Here is a 20,715-nt window from a genome sequence, read left to right as displayed (position 1 = left end):
ATTTTGCTGGTCCGGCCCACTTCAGATCAAATTGGGCTAAATGTGGCCCCTGAACTAAAATGAGTTTGACACCCCTGTCCTAAATAGTCATCAACTTGAACACTAGAACAAGTGAGTTATATACAGTCTATGGTTTGTACCAAGAACACAAATGTGTCTTAATTGTTAAAGTCTAACATGGTGTGTGTGTACTGTTTGCTGTTTTGCGGTGTTATTCAAATGTCCAATGATATTAAATTCTATGCAGTGAAGTGAAAGTATTCCAAAATTAAAACTAGCAAACAGTCACTAGCTCAACCACCAAGTTTCACTGTACAGAATTTAAGAATTTCATTTAATTTAAGCTGATGCCATGAAGAAACGGCCAGAGGAGCGTCCATTTTGTTTCTAGGATTTCACACACAACACAATATGCTACATAGAAGCTTTTATACCAGCTGAACTTGTTCATATGACTGCAACATGATTTACCTGCCTGCTCATACCAGCTACCAGCTCATTAACAGCAAACTACGAGCTACGTGTTTTCACCAAGTTTCTTAAATGCAGCATGGAAGTTGTTTTTTGTTTTTTTACAAGCAGTACCTGAACGCAACTCTTCCGGCACTGAAATGTTAAATCGTCTCGCTTCGCCTTCCGTAGAACACAGTAGTAAGAATCAGAAAAAATAACACAGAAGAAGCGAATTTCCTGCAAAGACTGAGATTTTAGAGCTCTGTAGTTTCTCACCGAGTGGCTTTTTTATGATTTACATGAGTCTGTATTGAACTCAGACGGCTTTGTGGACTATTTGCTGCTGTTTACAAACACGTGGATTCACCCTCAGTTTGGAACCGGCTTTTATTCGGACTACAGAGCCGCTGGAGTTAACCCGGAATTCGTAAGTAACTAAATAAACATTATGTGATTCCAAACCGCCGTGTGTAAGGTGTATTAGAGTGTAAAAATAGGTTAATGTGTTAAATTAAACCGGTTCAGAGAGCTGGGCAGGCTGCAGCTGCTGTGGCCATTAGGTTGGTGTTTCTTTTGACGAGGGAAAAACTAGAGCATCCAACAACACTAAAAAAATCGCTTCTCTGTGTTAATTTTGTGTTGGCCTCACAGCAGTGTTTAAAGAATAACACATTAAACTCATTAGCTCAACTAGGGTTGCCACCTTTCAGAAATGAAAATAAAGGACGGCCGCCACGGTTCAATAAAGTTCACAGATTCAGACTTCCGGCATCAATAACTCGTTAAATATACTTTGTCAAAACATAAACGATGCCTCTTTCCCATCGTTGTAAGGTAGACAATGTGCTACAAGCCCAGTTTGATCAAAAGTAGCTGTCTTTCAAGTTGCAGGAATAACATTGGTGTCAACAGGAGCCAGTTGAAGGCTGCAGTGATTTTGGAGACACTACAAAGTACAAGATTGAAGTTATTGAATATTTGTGTCTCTCTTCGCTGTTGCAGCGGTTTTGCAGTTTGCAGACCGTACCTGTTCACAGCCTGCTGTGCATAGACACCGATGTTATTTCTGCAGCTTGAAAGACAGCTACATCATTTGTGGCTGTTACAGGAAAAGCTGATTACCCAAATGCAGTACAACGAAATGGTATGGTACAATCTCATATAGAAGATATCCTGGTGGATCTAATAGGATATACCGTTGAAGTGAGGAGCCTGTTTAAAAGCAGGGACTTCTCTTCAGGAATTCTCTGGCCGTCCTGTTAGGGTATTTCCTCCACAGAGGAATTTTTGGCAACTCTGTAGTGGTTTGACACAAATGACAAAAATAATTGACTGAAACAGCAATAAATGCTTGAAAGGTTATCTTTAAAATTTGAAAATTATTTCCAAACTCTATCAAGTGTCTTTTATCATTTTGAGTTAATTTCATGTTGAACAAATCTGGAGTCATTTTGGACCAATTTCAAGTAATTATGGACAATTATTGGGTCATTATTTTTAACAACTTTCATTGCATTTTGGACAAGTCTATGTTACCTGAGACAAGTTTTAAGACATTGTGATTCATTTCAGACACACTTTGAAACATTTTGACAATTTAGAACCATTTCATACAATATTTATGTTGCACCGTTTTTTTTGCATCCTTCTGGACAGGTTTATGTCATTTAGGAACATATTTGTCATTTTGCAAATGTTGAAATTCCAAGTCATTATTATTATTATTATTTTTTAGTTTTATTTTTTTAGGTTTTATATTGAAGAGGGGGATAGAGAGAGAGGGGAGGATAGAACGGAAAGATACAGGGTTGGGGTGAAATAGAGAAGAGTGAAAAGATAGAGAGGTGTGAGTGTAGAAAGGAAGAAAGGGCAGGAGTGAAATAGAGAGGGGTGAAAAGATAGAGAGGGGTGAAAAGATGGAGAGGGGTGAGGCTAGAAGCAGGAGTGAGAGCAGAGGGGGAAAAGGGTGAGGACAGAAGCAGGAGTGAGAGCAGAGGGACAAAAGGGTGAGGAGAAGGGAGAGAAAGGAGGAGACATTATGGTGGCTGTCGGCTTGCAACCAGCCGCCTCACTTCTTCTTGTGCCACCAGCTCCAGCGACCTTTCTTCCTCTCAGTCTTGTCATCTTTGTCTTTGTGTTCTTTGTTCTTTGTCTTGTCTTTTTGCTCTGCTCTCTGCTCTCCATCTTTGCTTGGGTTCTGCTCAACGTTTGGCCCAGGCTTCTTGGTCCTTCTCAGGAAGCTGAAGCATCCCGTCTTCTTTTTCGTCAGCAACTCCTGCATGGCTTCATTTTCCTCCTGCAGTTCGTTTTGTTTCTTCAGGAGGTCGATCTTTTCTTTCTGCAGCATGATCTGCTGCTGCTGTAGGTCCAGTCTCTCTGCAGCCTCTTTTCTATGTTCCTCCTGAAATGCGCAGAGGAGCGCAGAAAGACCAGCCACCGAAGCCTGGAGTTGTTGGATTTCCTCGGCCTGCAGCTGGCTAGACTTGGCGTTGTTGTTCTTTTCAGTCTCCAGTGCAGCTTCTGCCTGGACTTTATCAGCCATGAGCAGTCTGAACTTTTTGTCCACTCCCTCTTTGGTCTTGAGCAGCACATCTCTTTCCATCAAGAGATCCTCCTTCTCCTCCAGGATCTGGCTGCTTTCTTGCTGCAGCTGTTGGTTCTCCTTCAGAAGGTCCTCCTTCTCTGACAGGAGTGTTTCAAAATCCATCTGAAGGTTTTTGTGCTCCAGCTGAAGTAGCTTTTGCTGGTCTGCTGCCTCCTTTCTGGCTTGGTCCAGACGTGATTGGAGCTCTATGTGTCTGGAGAGTCTCTGCAGACATGCCCTTTTCTCCAGGGCCGTTGCCTGGTCTCTCTGGGTCTGCAGCTCCTGTTGGGTGATCCAGAGTTTAGAGGAGAGACTCTTGTTGTTCCTCTCGAGTCTTGAGATCTCTTTCTCATACAGAAGTTGGTCCTGCTGCAACTTCAGGTTCCTCTCTTGAAGCTGTTTTATCTTGTCTTTCAGTTTTTCAGCTTCATCTGGTTTTGGAAGGTTGCCTTCCACAGATGCAGCTCTGCATGCAGCGCTGAACATCCTTGTGCTGGCTCTTTGGGTGTGTTGGGCCATCGTAGTTAAGCAGTGTTGAAGTGTTTCAATTCTCAGTGGTTGGAGAAAAGTCCTCAGTTGTCTTCTCAGAAGTTCCTGGGAGTGCTCTGATTGTCTGAAGAAAGTCGACAGATTTATATGTTTCAGATCGGAATGTATGACGTCGTTCTGACGTCCTGATGTGTTGTGACATCATAATGTGGTGTGACATGTCGTTCTTCGATGCTGTTGCAACAGGACACACACTGTAGACGTTCTCCAACTGTAGCGCTTGATTAGCTCTAAGCTAATTGTAGTAAAAAAAAAACAAAACTTCTAAACAAGCAATAACCCGATTGTCACCTCTTTACGTAGGTTTGGGTGATTTGTTTCAATCATCCAGATCTGACAAGCTTTTCTTTATGGTCTTCATAAATCAATAATTTGATAAAGTGCATTTCGATCAATGCTGTGTTGACGGATTTTTTAAAATGGTTTTGACGTTCCATAAGCTAATGTTATTGTCTTCCACGTTACACTCCTCGGGTGAAATAAATTAACGAATCCCGTTCAGCTGTTTTGCACCGCATTTAATGTTAACTTCATTCAGATGATCGCAACCATCATCGTCCTGACGAACGTTAAACTCCATTAATATTGTTCAGTCACTAAAGCGTCTTAGGACGAGCTAATATACGCTAGCTCTCTGCTAATCTTGAGGCTAATGTTATTAAAATGTAAGTGTGGACACGAAGCGTTCCGGAGCCGTTTTATACGTCAGATGGTCATAATATCGTTTTGTTAATAGTATTATGTAATAGTATATTCTCTTATATTCTTTCAGAGATTATGGACCACCTGCCAGATAATAACTCCAGGTACAAAGACGTTGAATACTGGGATGAAAGATACAAGACGGAGCAGTGTTATGACTGGTTGGGGAGCTTCTCCAAATTCCAGCATCTTTTGGAAAAAATCGTCAAGAAAGAAGACTCCATTCTGATACTGGGTTGGTAGATTTTAAAAAAATTTTTTTTTGTATTTCCTATTTTGTCTGGGTTTTGTTTGGTGGCCTGCTTTCTTCTTTCTTCTCATCTTTGAGGGTTGTTCTGGTGAATTAAAGGTCTGAGATCCTGATTGCAATTGCAAAAGTTCCTGGTTTAGCTCTGGCTGGAGACCGAGGTCTGCATCACATGTCAGAACTCATCTCTAGCCTCCATTTAACTGTCACCTCCCCACAGTCTGCTGTCAAATAAAAGGAAAAATCTCCGCCACTATTTGTCATTATGACTGTCACGTATCATCACCGTGGTTGTCATTACTGTCATTATAATCATCAATACTGCCATTAAATCTTTCCAGACAGTCATTTGCATAGAATTGTCCTCGCATGGTGGTGTGATAAATGTGGCACAAATATTTAGAAAAAGTATCATTACATTAGTCATCTGGCTGGTGAGAAGACATCTGTTGCATGGTAGTTTCTATAATTATTTTTTAGTCTTTGCTAGAGCTTGATGTTGTTTGAAAAATTTAGATACATCTTTTAAGTTTTGTAGTCTCCAATTGCTACTTGCTTAATTCAAGAAAGGTGGCCAAACGTTTCATTTGTCAAATCTGACCTAAAAAGCAGGAGCAATAGAAGTTTGCTAAAACAAATACTGTGTGAAATAGGAAAAAATGATTATCATTCTATCAATAATATGTCCCACTGCCATTGTACATGCATGTCATCATACAGAATGATGCACAGCAAAAAATTCATAATTAATAAGGAGTAGACATGATATTTTGCATATTATTGTTGCTGTATCTCCTTTACAGTTAGCTAATTGGTCCAGATTGATACCAAATATACAGTAAGCAAAGACAAACATGTTTACTTAGGAAATCTTTGATCATTCCAAGTCACCCCAAAGCAGTTTCTGTGCGTTTCTTTGCTTTTCTCACATTTTTTACTCACTGTGGCCTTTTTTTTTTACTGCAATATAAAGTCCTGTACCTCTACACAATCATTATTACAATTGCAGAGAACTCTAAAATGTCTTTTGTGCAACATAACACGGTTAAGAATACAGTATTTTCTTCTTTTTTTACAATTTCTGGCTCTGATAAATGGTGTAATTTTGGTGATTTTTTAAAAAAAAGATAGCATGCCTTTCAAAGCTGACAGTGTGTTTTAGGGTTCAGAGGGTTAAGAAGGAAACTAAATTGTCTTGTTCTTCTGTCATGACACAATAAAAATAAATCTAGGTTCCTCTTTTTTCCTGTTACTGCCACAACAAATTACTTTTTCTGTAAAAGTGTCTGTAAATTCACCTTTGTGAGGAAGCAGCCAGTAACTGCTTTACTTTTTAGTGCAACTTGTACTGAATATGTATGTTGCAATGATTCCATTATATATTGTGATAGAAAAGACCCCACAGTGGTAATCAGGTAATATCTGGTAAAAATACTTATAGTTTTTAAACTGTATATGGTAGCCTTTGTTACGTACACCTTAGTAAGGACAAAAAAAAGTGAAATTCATTATCCAGCTCAGATTTTTAGTTCTGTGATGTTTTACTGTATTTCCCAACTTATTTCTGTTACAATTCCTACAGCACATCATGTATTCTCTTTGTGAAGAATACAGAGTTGGATGTAGCCTTCATTATTAATGGAAGCAACGTTTAATTTGTTCATTTTGATGTGTTAAATCCTTTGGCTTTAAGTGTTATTTCTGCTAATGTCCACAAGGTGGCAGTGTTGCATTAAAATAAATCCTTTGTGCTCAGCACCACAATTGCTCTGCTTCTCTGTAAAACATGCCACAAAAACATTTGAATCATGTACACTGTGTCTTGGCTGCTGAACATAGAGTAGATTCGGTTTGCATTTGGCTTGAGATTGTCACTATATAGGCCAACTTCTTCATTGCTTCCTCGTTGTTTTAATATTCATTAGATGCCATAGTAAGATTTTTTTGTTTGCATTAGCATATCATTGTTATTTGCCTACTGGTTATGGGCTGAGTCTGCCTCTCTGCATTACAATCATTTTCAATGTGATTGTTTTTATATATATATATATATATATATATATATATATATATATATATATATATATATATATATATATATATATTTAGGTAAAGATTATTAAAAATAAGCATTTTGTATACTGGGATTGAAGCTGTACACTTCCATGTAGTCCCCTTCTAGGCATTTTTAATGAAGACAGATTCTGGACAGTTAAAAGGTTGAAAAGAGACAGTTTTGGTAGTTATTCTCTCATATATCATTTAGAACAGACCAATATGCTGAAATGCCAGCTTTAAAGTCTTGTGTTGTTTTGCTGTTGTTCCTCTACAGAAGCACAGAGGGCTATGGTGGTCTACCTCTCTGATGTAAGCTTTGTGTTTGCATGTGCAGTGGTGTTTGTGTGTGTCAGGAGGTTTGTTCAATTTGTGTCAGGGAGTGACGGGCTTTCTACTGTATGTGTGAGAGTCAGTCTGTGTGGTTCCCAAAAGTTGGGTATTCTTTTCTCCTTTCCTGCAAGACCGCCATGCCAAAATACATGCAACTTTATTCCACCTGCAGGGTTTATTTTGGGTGTTGATGATCTGGCACCCTGCAGGTTAAAAACTGTAGTTTGAAGCGGTAAAGTCAAGCACTGACAGACAGACAGAAGGCCTCAGATAGTATGCAGCCTCACTTTTTCAGTGTGCGTCATCGGCACACCTACAGCAGAGGCGTGAGTGGGCTCAGAGACTCTGGAGTCTGATATATAAAACATCTTCTCCTGCTTCTCTCCTGCATTACACTGCAGCAGGCAACACAAGGGCAGGCCACTTTCTGCACGCTGATTTAAGCCCAAAGGAGAAGGCCATTATATCGCTTGAGAGCTTTCATCTCGAAGGGCATCTCTCTCTCTTTCTCGCGGGCTAAATTGTGGAATCACGCATTTCAGTGACCTGCACGTGTCGGTGTCTTCTTCAACACCACACATGCACAGAGGGGGAACTATACAGGGAAGCATACCGTAAAGATGTGTGAACCGTCACGTGTTGTATAGATATGGAGAACTCTTAAAAGCACTTCAGCATCGCCACGCTTGCACGCACTTCCCTGCCTGCGCTCATTTGTCAGGTCTGTAAATCCAGAGAGACTATTGACGATAAGATGACACAAAAAATTAGCGTCACTATCGAGGGGCCGGGGCACAACTGTACTGAGATAAGGGAAGACTTGAAGAAAGACTCGAGGCGCCACAGCAGTGTTTATATGTGTGGATGGAGAAAAGAGGGATGGAGGGGAGGTAAATAACTAATCAGGTTTGGGTCACTCAGCTGTCTCAGATGGAGGTCATTTCCATTAAGATAATCTGTACAGCTCAGAGAGAAAAGAAGGAAAAGGTGGGGAGGGACGCATAGATGAGCAGCATTCTCAAATGTTTTGCTGCATGTCGATGGCAGTTTTAATGCCTTTCTCCTTCCGTGCATTGTTTGTGTGTTTTACTTTGTTTCTCTTTCTATCTGTACAGGTTCATATTGTGTCTTGGTGTTAATCTGTCAGCTTCCATCTGCCTGTTTTCTTCAGGACATCTATGCCCCTCACCTTTAACAGTACCCTACTTCTGCCTTTTGTTCTTAGTTGCCTTTTGTTGTTAGTCATGATTGCCTTTTGAGATAATCTGACATTACATGAGATAATGCAAGGATGCATGATCAGACATTCGTGTTATCGGTTTAATACCTTTTCAGTGATGTATTTTACAAATTAGGTAACAGCTTACCATAAGACAAAGCCGGACCACCATCTGCTCAGCTGTGACTCTGCTACATGTGCTGCAGACAGTGCTGAGAGTATTGTAAACAGTTGAGTTGGAGCTTCTCCGCTGGACAAGCTATATGATGACAGTGTTTCTGAATTACTCCAAGTACATCTTTCCGTATTATGTTCATCAAAGACATTTTTCATATTGGCACATATTGGACAGTGTATATGCTGATACTGACATAAATGTGTCACATCAATATTAGCCATATTAATAGGGCTGCACTGTAAGAGATATAGATGGGTGACAAATGAAAGGATAAACCTGAACCCTTAACCCCCACACCGATGGGATCCTGTTGCTCTGTTATCCTTAAGAGGCTTTTTGCTGGCAAGATTTGAGTCCATTCGCTACTTTACAGAGAAGAATCACTGCAAATCACTAAAAAGTAGATCTGACTGATCACCTTTATGCTGCAATGAAACAGTGTCCTGATGGGAATGGTCTCTTCCAGGATCAGAATGACCCAATCTACAGGGCAGAAAAGGCCACGGAATGGTTTGAGACAGTATTAAAATGTAGTGAGTCATACGTTTTGGCCTTCGCAGTCACCAGATCTGAATACAATTAAATATCTGTGTGAGAGTTCAGGCTGATGTGTTAGACAGCGCTCCCCACCGCCATCATCAAACCGCTAAATGAGGGAATATCTTTTGTGAGAATGATGTTCCGTCACTTTAGTAGCATTTTAGAGACTTGGAGAAACAATGCCAAGATGCATTAAAGATGTTTTGTTGAAAGGTGACCCACAAGCACTGTCCTGCTGTTATAAATACTCACTGGAGCAGCAAATGCGCAGCACAAAATAGACTCCTACAAATACACTTTTCACTGCTGCTGAGTAGCCTTTATTAGAAACCACATTGCCTGGGTGTTTTTAAAATATATTCGTAACCTGTTATATTAAAGATTTGTGTTTTCAGTAGGAATAAATGGGTTTTAGGCTGATAAAGAAAAAGCATAAAGGGGCAAACTTACACTTTTATGCTTTGGCTTTCCATAGGCTATGTTGACAATAGCAAAAATAAAGGCTGTCTTGGATATTTCCTTTTATGTAAAAAGTACTTTAACAATAAGTTCTTGTTGATGCTAGACATTTTTCATTTCTCTGCAAATTGTTAAAAGCAGGAAGAAAAATATTAAAAGTGGGTTTTCTAAGCAGCAGTGTTCTTGCTTCCACTCAGTTTTGTTATCTGTAGTTCCATAAAGTTCCACCTTTTCTCTTTCTCAACATCACGAGCGTTTACCTTTACAAAAAGTAAAAAACTTTTACATAAGGGTGGATACTCAAAATACAGTATCGATCCCTTAGTCCCTCATGATCAACAAGGTGGTAAACTCATTCATAATAGCATGTCCTGTTTAAAAGTTGCACTGCCCACTGAAACACCCACTTCAAGCACATTGACATTCAGTCAGTGCTGCTTCTGCTTCATAATATAATGCAGAATGGTGCTCATTTATCGACCAGACTGTAGAAACATTACTCGGAATAATGATGACTGCGAGTTAAAAAAAACACTTGCTCTGAAAATTAGCACAAACTGTGGAGTGTGCTGGATTATGAAAAGACTACAGTTATGAAACAGGGCTGTGGGAAGTAAAGATATCACTAGCACATTCCAGTTTGTACGCTGAACATAAACCCAAAACTTAATAATGTTATTTTTATAGCACTGTGTGTGTCCTGTGCAGCCTTTTAATGTGATATTATTTTGCTCAGCACTGGCCTGGCTGCATGGTAAGCTGAAGGCCCGGGGTGATGTGTGTCACAGCGTTGCGTCAAACAGTCCCAGAACCTCCATCTGACCACTGTGAGAGTTAGCAACATTACCGAGCATTAGCAGTGATCAGCTCGCACACGGTCCAGTTCCCGCCTGCCACACAGCTCCTTCTTTTCTGGCTCTGGCCTGCTCCAGGCTGCTGCCAGTGATGTAATGACCCCACGTCTCCAAGCGGTCAGCGCTCATGGCCTGTTCCCCAAGGCGAGGGGTGATGATGTAATGGCTCTTTTATCCTGCAGTGTGTGTAGTTGAAATGTGTGTGTGTGTGTGTGTGTGTGTGTGTGTGTGTGTGTGTGTGTGTGTGTGTGTGTGTGTGTGTGTGTGTGTGTGTGTGTGTGTGTGTGTGTGTGTGTGTGTGTGTGTGTGTGTGTGTGTGTGTGTGTGTGTGTGTGTGTGTGTGTGTGTGTGTGTTTGTGGCGGTATCCCAAGAGTATCTGCTCGGTGTAGCTGATACGGAGAAAAATGACATAAAATCTTCAAAGTGAGACCAAGAACTGCCTTTCAGGGTCCACAGGGCTACTATAATATGTGTAGGTGCGTTTTAGCGTCTCTGAATAATTGAATGATTTTCATGTGACGTTGCTGGTAAACAGGGGAATACCCAGATTTGTTAAAGCTTTCTCAGAACAACCACATGCGGACACAAAAAAGCTCTGCGTATTTATAGATTTCCATTGTTTTGATGATTGATTTAATCATTTAAGTGACTTTTCAAGCAAATACACTGCCTATAAATATATTTTTATTGCTTTTTTAACATTGAATAATGGTTAATGTAATCTTTCTTTTCTGACAAGATTTTCCAAAGTGAAAACAGATTTTTACCAAGTAATGTTAAATCAGTTGCAAATATAAAACATGAAATTACTGATTCAATTCTTGATAAGTTTTGCTTTGAAAATTTGCTGATGGCATCTTTTTTAAATGTGAAGATCATGCATTTCCTTATACATTTATTAGCTTTCGGTGAAGCTTTCAACTGGTCTTCCTTAGCAGATGACATATAGAAACTGTATTGTGGAAAAAGTGAGTAAGGGTCTGTGAGTTTTTTACTTATCATCAGTCTGAGCATCACTGACCTGTCGCTGGTGGGACCCTTGAGTTCCTCTGGGTGATGTAAGTGGTGTTTATTGGCAAAGGAATAAAGAAAGACCACAAGTGTGACTGTTCAGTCAGCTGCTGTGTAACTATGTTTGACCCACTCCTTTGACTACAATGATGCTATGCCTTTTTAAAGAACATTACTGCACTCTTGCAACAATGCAGCCTCTTACAGTCCTTCCTCTGCCACCCTCTTGGCCTTTGACCTCATCTTTCTAATTCCTCATAACCATCTCCTAATTCCCCTTCATTTTCTCCATTTTGTCCCCATTGTCCAACATCTCTTTTTTCTCGTCGTCCATCGCCTCCCTTGCCCTCCCTTGTGTCCGTTTGTCAGTATTTGGTATCAGAGTTGTCCACCTGTGTGCCCTGAGCCAGTCCAGCTATATATAGCTGGAGCAGAGGTGTTTACGACAGCGTTGAGAGCTTTGGGAGCTGCACTTTTCACAGGAGAATCCAACTAACTGCTTGTAGGCTATTATGTTGAGCTATGATTCATTCAGAAATTGGCATCCCACTAGAGGTTTGCACATTTCTAGGGGATACTGTCAGTCACTGCTGCCGTTTTATTCCTGTTATGTAGTATTTTCGGCCAATATTCTGTGCTCGTGTGTTCGTATCAGCACTGGACTGTACTGGAAATAGTCGACCTTATCAACAAATATGAAGAAGAAAACAATTGTCTCTGAAACAGTGCCAAACCGTCCATGTTTTCATAATTTACATTTAAAAAAAAAAAAACAAAGCTGTTTAGTCATATTGAAAATGTATCTCACCTTCATATTCATGAAAGAATCAACAGTTTCAGACTGGGTGCCAATAATTTGAAGCTCCTTTGAGAGAGAAACGAGTGGAAGGTGTCTTCTTTAAATCATTGACTTCTGGATCTGGTGTTGTCTTTTTTTTTTTTTTACTGAGGTGTGTGGTGCCATTATACCAAGCTCTAAAGAGCTCTCTAAGGCCTTCAGGAAAAAAGAAATGTGGATGCCTGTGTGACAAGGAATTAAAGAGATCTACAAACTATTTGAAATACATCATTTCACTGTATCATTTACAAGAGGAACAGACTGCCAATTTGCGAAGAGTTGTTTTAACAGCAAATTCAACCTGACAGCACAGTACAAGATGTAAAAAGAAGTCTTCAAGAAGTGCATGTGACTATAATCAGAAAGAGAATTACACCAAATTGACCTGAGTTGGTGACAGTTTGTAATGTGTTCTGGACAGACGAATCAAACAGACTTCATGACCCACACTGCATATTTACTACACAGTGCTAAGAACAAAAGCAGTTGGACCCCCGATTTGTCATAACCCAGCAAATGAGTTGTGACAACATGGAGGGTTGGACCTTTTATAACCTAGGAACACTGGACCCAAGTGCTGCAGGCAGGCAGGATCATCCACTCTGGTACCTCAGTGACCTGAAAACAAAATATAAAATACACCCAGTATGTCTAAACTCACCATAATAGCCAAGCAGCAGTTGATATGTATTGACTAAAGAAAACACCTGTTCAAGAAAAGAACCTCATCAGTTGTGAGGTACGCTGGTGGAAACCTTCTGGTTTGGGGTTGCTTCGCTGCCTCAGGAACTTCGCAGCCTGCAGTCACTGATTCAGCTGTGAATTGAGTTTGAGTTTTGACAAATGAGTTCTCAAATATTTCAACAAGCCGATTGGCATTGGGCGATACATTATCATTTCAACAACCGTGACTGCTGATATATTCACCGAGGTGTCCACCACTATTTGAAAAGAGTGTGATGCCATCAGATCAGTGTTTCCCATAGACTGATTTATTTGCGGCAGCCAGCCACAGCATCAACACTGACTGCCACATATTGATTTTCCATTTTTTATTTTAAATGCATCAAATCTTCCTGCTCTCTCTCACTCTCTCTCTCTGTCTCTTCATCTGTCTGCCTCACAAACACACTGACAATGGATTCATCAGTGAACAGTCCCTCCTCTCCATGCACATATTAAATAAAAACATGTGTGGGAGGAATAACTGGTGTTGGATTAATCAGTCCGGAGTTCATGAGTGGTTGGTATCAATAATAACTGCACATTTTTTCCCCCAAAACTGATGCATTCAAGTTAACTTTGATAAACCAGTGTACCTGTTCTTAACACAATGCTGGTCAAACTCAGAGACTCAACTCTTTGAATTAACTATTGTAAGCATGTTAGGTGGGGTAGAGAGACCTCTGGTTTGAGACTAGTTGTGTCTTTGCTCTTGCCAGACTCATAGTTGCTAATTTGGTTTTAGTGTTTGCACCAAATCTGCAGGGTTAAGAAGAGAAGAGACACTGTTGTAATGTTGCATGAATCAGGCCTTTATTCCTTTATTAGCCTTTCTAGGGGAGCAAACATGGTACACAACATTTACATGACTGTTCTATTGAGATTGGGGCCTACACTTAGCAGTTGATGACAGTAACTCATCTCCTCTATCTGCATGCAGTTATGTTATTATCTGCTGAGTCAGATCTCAAGGAGGCAGGTCATCAAATTAGAAAAATGAAACAGCTGATACATACATCTAATAATTGAATGATTTTCATGTGACGTTGCTGGTAAACAGGGGAATACCCAGATTTGTTAAAGCTTTCTCAGAACAACCACATGCGGACACAAAAAAGCTCTGCGTATTTATAGATTTCCATTGTTTTGATGATTGATTTAATCATTTAAGTGACTTTTCAAGCAAATACACTGCCTATAAATATATTTTTATTGCTTTTTTAACATTGAATAATGGTTAATGTAATCTTTCTTTTCTGACAAGATTTTCCAAAGTGAAAACAGATTTTTACCAAGTAATGTTAAATCAGTTGCAAATATAAAACATGAAATTACTGATTCAATTCTTGATAAGTTTTGCTTTGAAAATTTGCTGATGGCATCTTTTTTAAATGTGAAGATCATGCATTTCCTTATACATTTATTAGCTTTCGGTGAAGCTTTCAACTGGTCTTCCTTAGCAGATGACATATAGAAACTGTATTGTGGAAAAAGTGAGTAAGGGTCTGTGAGTTTTTTACTTATCATCAGTCTGAGCATCACTGACCTGTCGCTGGTGGGACCCTTGAGTTCCTCTGGGTGATGTAAGTGGTGTTTATTGGCAAAGGAATAAAGAAAGACCACAAGTGTGACTGTTCAGTCAGCTGCTGTGTAACTATGTTTGACCCACTCCTTTGACTACAATGATGCTATGCCTTTTTAAAGAACATTACTGCACTCTTGCAACAATGCAGCCTCTTACAGTCCTTCCTCTGCCACCCTCTTGGCCTTTGACCTCATCTTTCTAATTCCTCATAACCATCTCCTAATTCCCCTTCATTTTCTCCATTTTGTCCCCATTGTCCAACATCTCTTTTTTCTCGTCGTCCATCGCCTCCCTTGCCCTCCCTTGTGTCCGTTTGTCAGTATTTGGTATCAGAGTTGTCCACCTGTGTGCCCTGAGCCAGTCCAGCTATATATAGCTGGAGCAGAGGTGTTTACGACAGCGTTGAGAGCTTTGGGAGCTGCACTTTTCACAGGAGAATCCAACTAACTGCTTGTAGGCTATTATGTTGAGCTATGATTCATTCAGAAATTGGCATCCCACTAGAGGTTTGCACATTTCTGGGGGATACTGTCAGTCACTGCTGCCGTTTTATTCCTGTTATGTAGTATTTTCGGCCAATATTCTGTGCTCGTGTGTTCGTATCAGCACTGGACTGTACTGGAAATAGTCGACCTTATCAACAAATATGAAGAAGAAAACAATTGTCTCTGAAACAGTGCCAAACCGTCCATGTTTTCATAATTTACATTTTAAAAAAAAAAAAACAAAGCTGTTTAGTCATATTGAAAATGTATCTCACCTTCATATTCATGAAAGAATCAACAGTTTCAGACTGGGTGCCAATAATTTGAAGCTCCTTTGAGAGAGAAACGAGTGGAAGGTGTCTTCTTTAAATCATTGACTTCTGGATCTGGTGTTGTCTTTTTTTTTTTTTTACTGAGGTGTGTGGTGCCATTATACCAAGCTCTAAAGAGCTCTCTAAGGCCTTCAGGAAAAAAGAAATGTGGATGCCTGTGTGACAAGGAATTAAAGAGATCTACAAACTATTTGAAATACATCATTTCACTGTATCATTTACAAGAGGAACAGACTGCCAATTTGCGAAGAGTTGTTTTAACAGCAAATTCAACCTGACAGCACAGTACAAGATGTAAAAAGAAGTCTTCAAGAAGTGCATGTGACTATAATCAGAAAGAGAATTACACCAAATTGACCTGAGTTGGTCAATTACCTCACAACCAGCGTACCTCAGTTGTGAGGTACGCTGGTGGAAACCTTCTGGTTTGGGGTTGCTTCGCTGCCTCAGGAACTTCACAGCCTGCAGTCACTGATTCAGCTGTGAATTGAGTTTGAGTTTTGACAAATGAGTTCTCAAATATTTCAACAAGCCGATTGGCATTGGGCGATACATTATCATTTCAACAACCGTGACTGCTGATATATTCACCGAGGTGTCCACCACTATTTGAAAAGAGTGTGATGCCATCAGATCAGTGTTTCCCATAGACTGATTTATTTGCGGCAGCCAGCCACAGCATCAACACTGACTGCCACATATTGATTTTCCATTTTTTATTTTAAATGCATCAAATCTTCCTGCTCTCTCTCACTCTCTCTCTCTGTCTCTTCATCTGTCTGCCTCACAAACACACTGACAATGGATTCATCAGTGAACAGTCCCTCCTCTCCATGCACATATTAAATAAAAACATGTGTGGGAGGAATAACTGGTGTTGGATTAATCAGTCCGGAGTTCATGAGTGGTTGGTATCAATAATAACTGCACATTTTTTTCCCCAAAACTGATGCATTCAAGTTAACTTTGATAAACCAGTGTACCTGTTCTTAACACAATGCTGGTCAAACTCAGAGACTCAACTCTTTGAATTAACTATTGTAAGCATGTTAGGTGGGGTAGAGAGACCTCTGGTTTGAGACTAGTTGTGTCTTTGCTCTTGCCAGACTCATAGTTGCTAATTTGGTTTTAGTGTTTGCACCAAATCTGCAGGGTTAAGAAGAGAAGAGACACTGTTGTAATGTTGCATGAATCAGGCCTTTATTCCTTTATTAGCCTTTCTAGGTGAGCAAACATGGTACACAACATTTACATGACTGTTCTATTGAGATTTGGGCCTACACTTAGCAGTTGATGACAGTAACTCATCTCCTCTATCTGCATGCAGTTATGTTATTATCTGCTGAGTCAGATCTCAAGGAGGCAGGTCATCAAATTAGAAAAATGAAACAGCTGATACATACATCTAATCACACAACCCAAAAGCCAGTGTGAAAGATTAGTGTACACTTATGCAAAACTCTTTCAAGAAGTTGTTTCTACTCAAATGGGGTGATACTAGCTTGAAATATGTCATATCTATTGGTATTTGGATTGAAATAAGTTTGAAAATCCTACCTTTCTTTGTGGCTGCGTTCAAGGATACCACCTTTATCTGAACAAACTGTTTCAAAGATGATCAAATGTTTGCTTGTCCAAATACAGTCTCAAATTTCTATTGCATGTACTAATTTTTTTCTAATGATTATGTGCAGCACAAGCGGAGTTGGAGGAACATATAGGCTGAGCAGCAGGATTTCATTTCAGTGTTAGCAAAGAGAACTTTGTTGACAGTTCTCACACTTCTTTTCCGCCCCCCCTCAGTGTTAGAAATGCTCACACACGCAGAGGCACAAAACGCTGATGGGATGGAAAGTCACTGGCGGCACAGAGAGCATGGGGAGTGAGAGCGATTTGGAGTCAGGAGTTATGTCTTAGCAGCTGTCAGAAGATCCAGCTGATATCAGATATGCTTTTGCTCATGGGAAGTTCGACCCTCATTTCCCAACTCGAGTTTCTGCAATTTTCCATGCAACCTTTGCCTCACTTTTTGTTCTCTCTGGCACCTCTTCCTCATTATTTCCACTTTGTTTTCTCCTTCCATTTGTCCTTGTTCATCTGCATGTTCCTTTCTGTATTTCCACCTGTTTACTCCTCTTCCTTCTCTCATGTCTTGCACTGGCAAGCTCATGCATGCATACCTCAATGTGTTGCAATGACAACAGGCGCCAGGCTGTGAGGAAGAGGCAGCTTTCAGAGGAAAAACAAGACAAACCTGGGCCATTTCACACTCGCCCTTCCTTTTATTGATCCCAGTTTTTCCTTCCTGGGTCAGCTGGAGGCGGAGCATGTCTGATCAAACGGGCTTCCATCAGCTCCCTGTAGTTTGTGCTCGCTGTTGTCCAGTTTGTTCACAGTGATGTTTGAGAAATTTGTTGGTTTTGTGCATTTACAGTGGCCCGATTCTGAATTGAATGTGTCGTCGCAGGGGCTTCGACAAGCTCTGATTTGTCAATTAGACTCACGTCATAGTTTTGCAGGAGGACGTGCATGTTTTATTTGGTAATAATGAGCAGCGATGAGGATGAAATTTTAGTTTTTTTTTTGTCAGGGTGCAAGGTATGCACTGATAGATGTAGCTGCTCAAAAAACAAAGCCAGTAGAGGTTGTTTTGTCTGCAGTGTCCTCTGGCCTCCACCACACACACACACACACACGCACACACACACACGCACACACACACACACACACACACACACACACACAGAGATCTATCCTTAACCTGAAATCCACGTCTTCACCCTCAAATTGCAAAATCGCCCTTTGGCCAAAACGTCTTGGTTTTTCCAAAATGCCCTGACTTCGATGTTCTAACACTCAAACTGATCCTCATAACGATAGTCGTAGAATTAAACACACATTTATACATCACATGTACACCTATACTGTCTATGCACACAAAATCTTGTACACCACCACTTTGTCTGCCTTTACTGTACCTACACTCGCTGAAGCATCTGCAGCAGATATAAAACTGCGGCACATGAGGGGTGCCGTGTGAATGGAGGGTGGTTTGACTGAATGAATGGCTGCAGGGATGAATGACTGAATGAAAGAAAGAAACAGAGGAGGTGAAGGAGGGTGTCGCTTTAGGCACATAGATTCTTACCCCCCCATCCTCTCTCATCTCTTCTTTTTCCCTCCCTCCCTCTCTCCCAACCCTCCCCTCTTCTCTGCCTCTGCATTGGCTGTTTTTCGGTTTTCAGGGAGCCCTCACCATGCAGCAGTCAGTAAGTCAGTAGGGGCAACCCTCCCTCCAATCCGCCCTCTCCTCCTCCCCCCTCCCTTCCTCCCTGCTTTTTGCTGCTGTAAGGAGTGGTGCTGTTTATGAATGAGCCTCAGAGCCGCAGAATGTGAATGAAAAATAAGAGGGGGAGCGAGCAGATAGGGGTGCAAGCTGAATGAAATGCAGCAAAGCAGGGGTAGAAAAATGGAGGAAAGATGCTGAATGAAAATCGCAGGGGTGGGGAGCAGGGAGGTGGTGGCAGAAATGACGAATGAAGAGAATGTGAAATTACACTGGAAAGATAGCTGTGCTTCAGTTCCTGTCCCTGGAGCTATCACTGTATAGTGCGTGTATGATAACGTCCAGCCTCATAGGTATGCAGATCAGGGAGGATGCTGGGAAGGAGGATGCCTGGACTGGTGACTGTTTTGCCTGTGAGCCAATGGGAATCTCCACTACCTAACTAACACATACATACACACATATACACAGCCCTCTCTGCAAGCTGGTGCTCCGTGCTTTGAATAATAACGGGGTTACCTGGGCAACCAGGCTAGGATGATCGATGGGCCTGGCCCTGATAAACAGAGCAGAGAGGCAGCGTGCTGCTGTGTGTGTCTGTGTGTCACAGGGTTTCTGATGTCGCAGTGGGAGTTTCTTTGTTTTGCGACAATTAGAAGATGTCGCCTCCGACCTGTGATTATATGTGTGTGTGGTTAGACTGCTCACGGAAGCGTAGCATCACTGCATGCACGTTCAGAGGGAGCGCATTTGCCATTTGTGTGTGGACATGGAGTAGTTGTTTTTTTTTCAATGACTAACTCTGTTTTCAGTTACAATATGGCTTTGGTGAGGTGTGTGTGGTCACCCCCACAGGCAGACTGTGTGGACACCACACACACGCTATCCTGATTCATCCACTTACAGTAATAATATGGCCATTGGAAAGAGAGAGGCTGCATGGCTCTTAGTCACTCCCAGAGTGCAAATTATACAGCAAGCCGATGAATCCGACTGGCTACTTGATTTGATTAAATGTGTGCTGCATGCGATTATGTTTTTACAAGTGCTGTCGCTTGAAAACAAAACGGATTGAGTGAGGATTTAAAAGATGTAAGGAGGAGAAGGTGGTAAGAGAATAAGACACACACTTCACATATCAGAGGTAATGGTGAAATAAGACAATGCACTTATTAAGAGCTGTTAACAAAATCATAAATGCCATAAATACAGCATCAATCTGCCATTTACAGATTTGGATGTTTTTTTCGTTGGCAAAACAAAGCCATCGTAGATTCTTGTTGGTGTTAAATTAGTCTTTACAGCATTGTGATTAATTTTGAATCTGTTAATATTGATGAGAAATCATTAATATTAACAGATAAACTAGCTTATAATTGAGATAAACTCCCTTATGCTAGTATTAGGGCTTGGCTATAAAACGATAGTCTACCATTCTGGTGATAGACTCGTCACTGATACAGGTAAAAAACTGTTAGAATGTTCAGCAGTTTTACGTTTAGATGCAAACCGTCATGAAAATGCAAAACAAGAGTCCAGCTCCACCAACAAACTCCAAGAATTCTCCCTCCCTGGCTCATAAGAGGACCCCTGTGCTGTTGTTGTTGTTCTTAAGTTTTGTAAAACAATCAAAGAAATTCAACTTTTGTTATTTTATTCCCTTTTTTGTGATTTATGCCATTATAATTGCGCCGTACTGCGCAGAGGACATTTCTGAGTTCTCTTTACTTCTAGCCATGGTGGTTTCCATAGAGGTGCAGGACTTTATATTGCAGTGTGATAAATAGAAATGATATATGAACTCACTGTGGGTAAAAATGTGACATGAGCAACAACAAAAAAAAAACACCTAGAAGCTGCTTGGAGTTCAGAGGGTTAATTGGTAGATATACATTCAATGAAATCTGTTCCCCACAAGGTTATTGGATTTTTCAGGGTCGTGTTTGTGCTGATAATGGAAATAGTTTGCCGTTGCAGTAAAAGGCTTAAAATGTAATTTTCAATTCTGTGTGAACAAAATCTAGTGTACCTTCATTGTGTTGCAGTTTGCAGAGATATCCAAAGGGGGAGATAACTGAAGGAATAAATACGACTGTAGCTAAGTATGAAATGTTTTTAAGTCATTTGGGTGAACTGAACCTTTGATGTGGTTTCACTCTGACAGTGCACAGTACTTGGGCTTTTAAAATACGTCACCAGAGTCCACAGACACCTCTTTTATTTCAATTGCAGCCCAGCATGAGTACCTGCAGACGTGTTTGTTCAAGTGTCAGTGGACGAT

The 20,715-nt window shown here is 40.6% G+C and overlaps 1 protein-coding gene across 1 annotated transcript in view; it reads left to right on the top strand.

The window, feature by feature from the left end:
- Positions 1–584: 584 nt before the first annotated feature.
- The window catches only part of ece2a (endothelin converting enzyme 2a), a 104,523-nt gene continuing 84,392 nt past the window's right edge, over positions 585–20,715 (top strand). Inside the window, exons 1-2 of the mRNA XM_055014864.1 lie at positions 585–880; positions 4,359–4,523. Coding sequence (XP_054870839.1) covers positions 4,364–4,523 — 160 coding nt within the window. The 5' untranslated portion in view covers positions 585–880; positions 4,359–4,363. The remainder of the gene's footprint in view (positions 881–4,358; positions 4,524–20,715) is intronic.

This window comes from Amphiprion ocellaris, chromosome 10, assembly GCF_022539595.1.
Source record: "Amphiprion ocellaris isolate individual 3 ecotype Okinawa chromosome 10, ASM2253959v1, whole genome shotgun sequence".
Classification (NCBI taxonomy): domain Eukaryota; kingdom Metazoa; phylum Chordata; class Actinopteri; family Pomacentridae; genus Amphiprion; species Amphiprion ocellaris.
The sequence above is the reverse complement of the archived record's forward strand: the minus strand, read 5'-3'. Positions and strand labels throughout refer to the sequence as shown.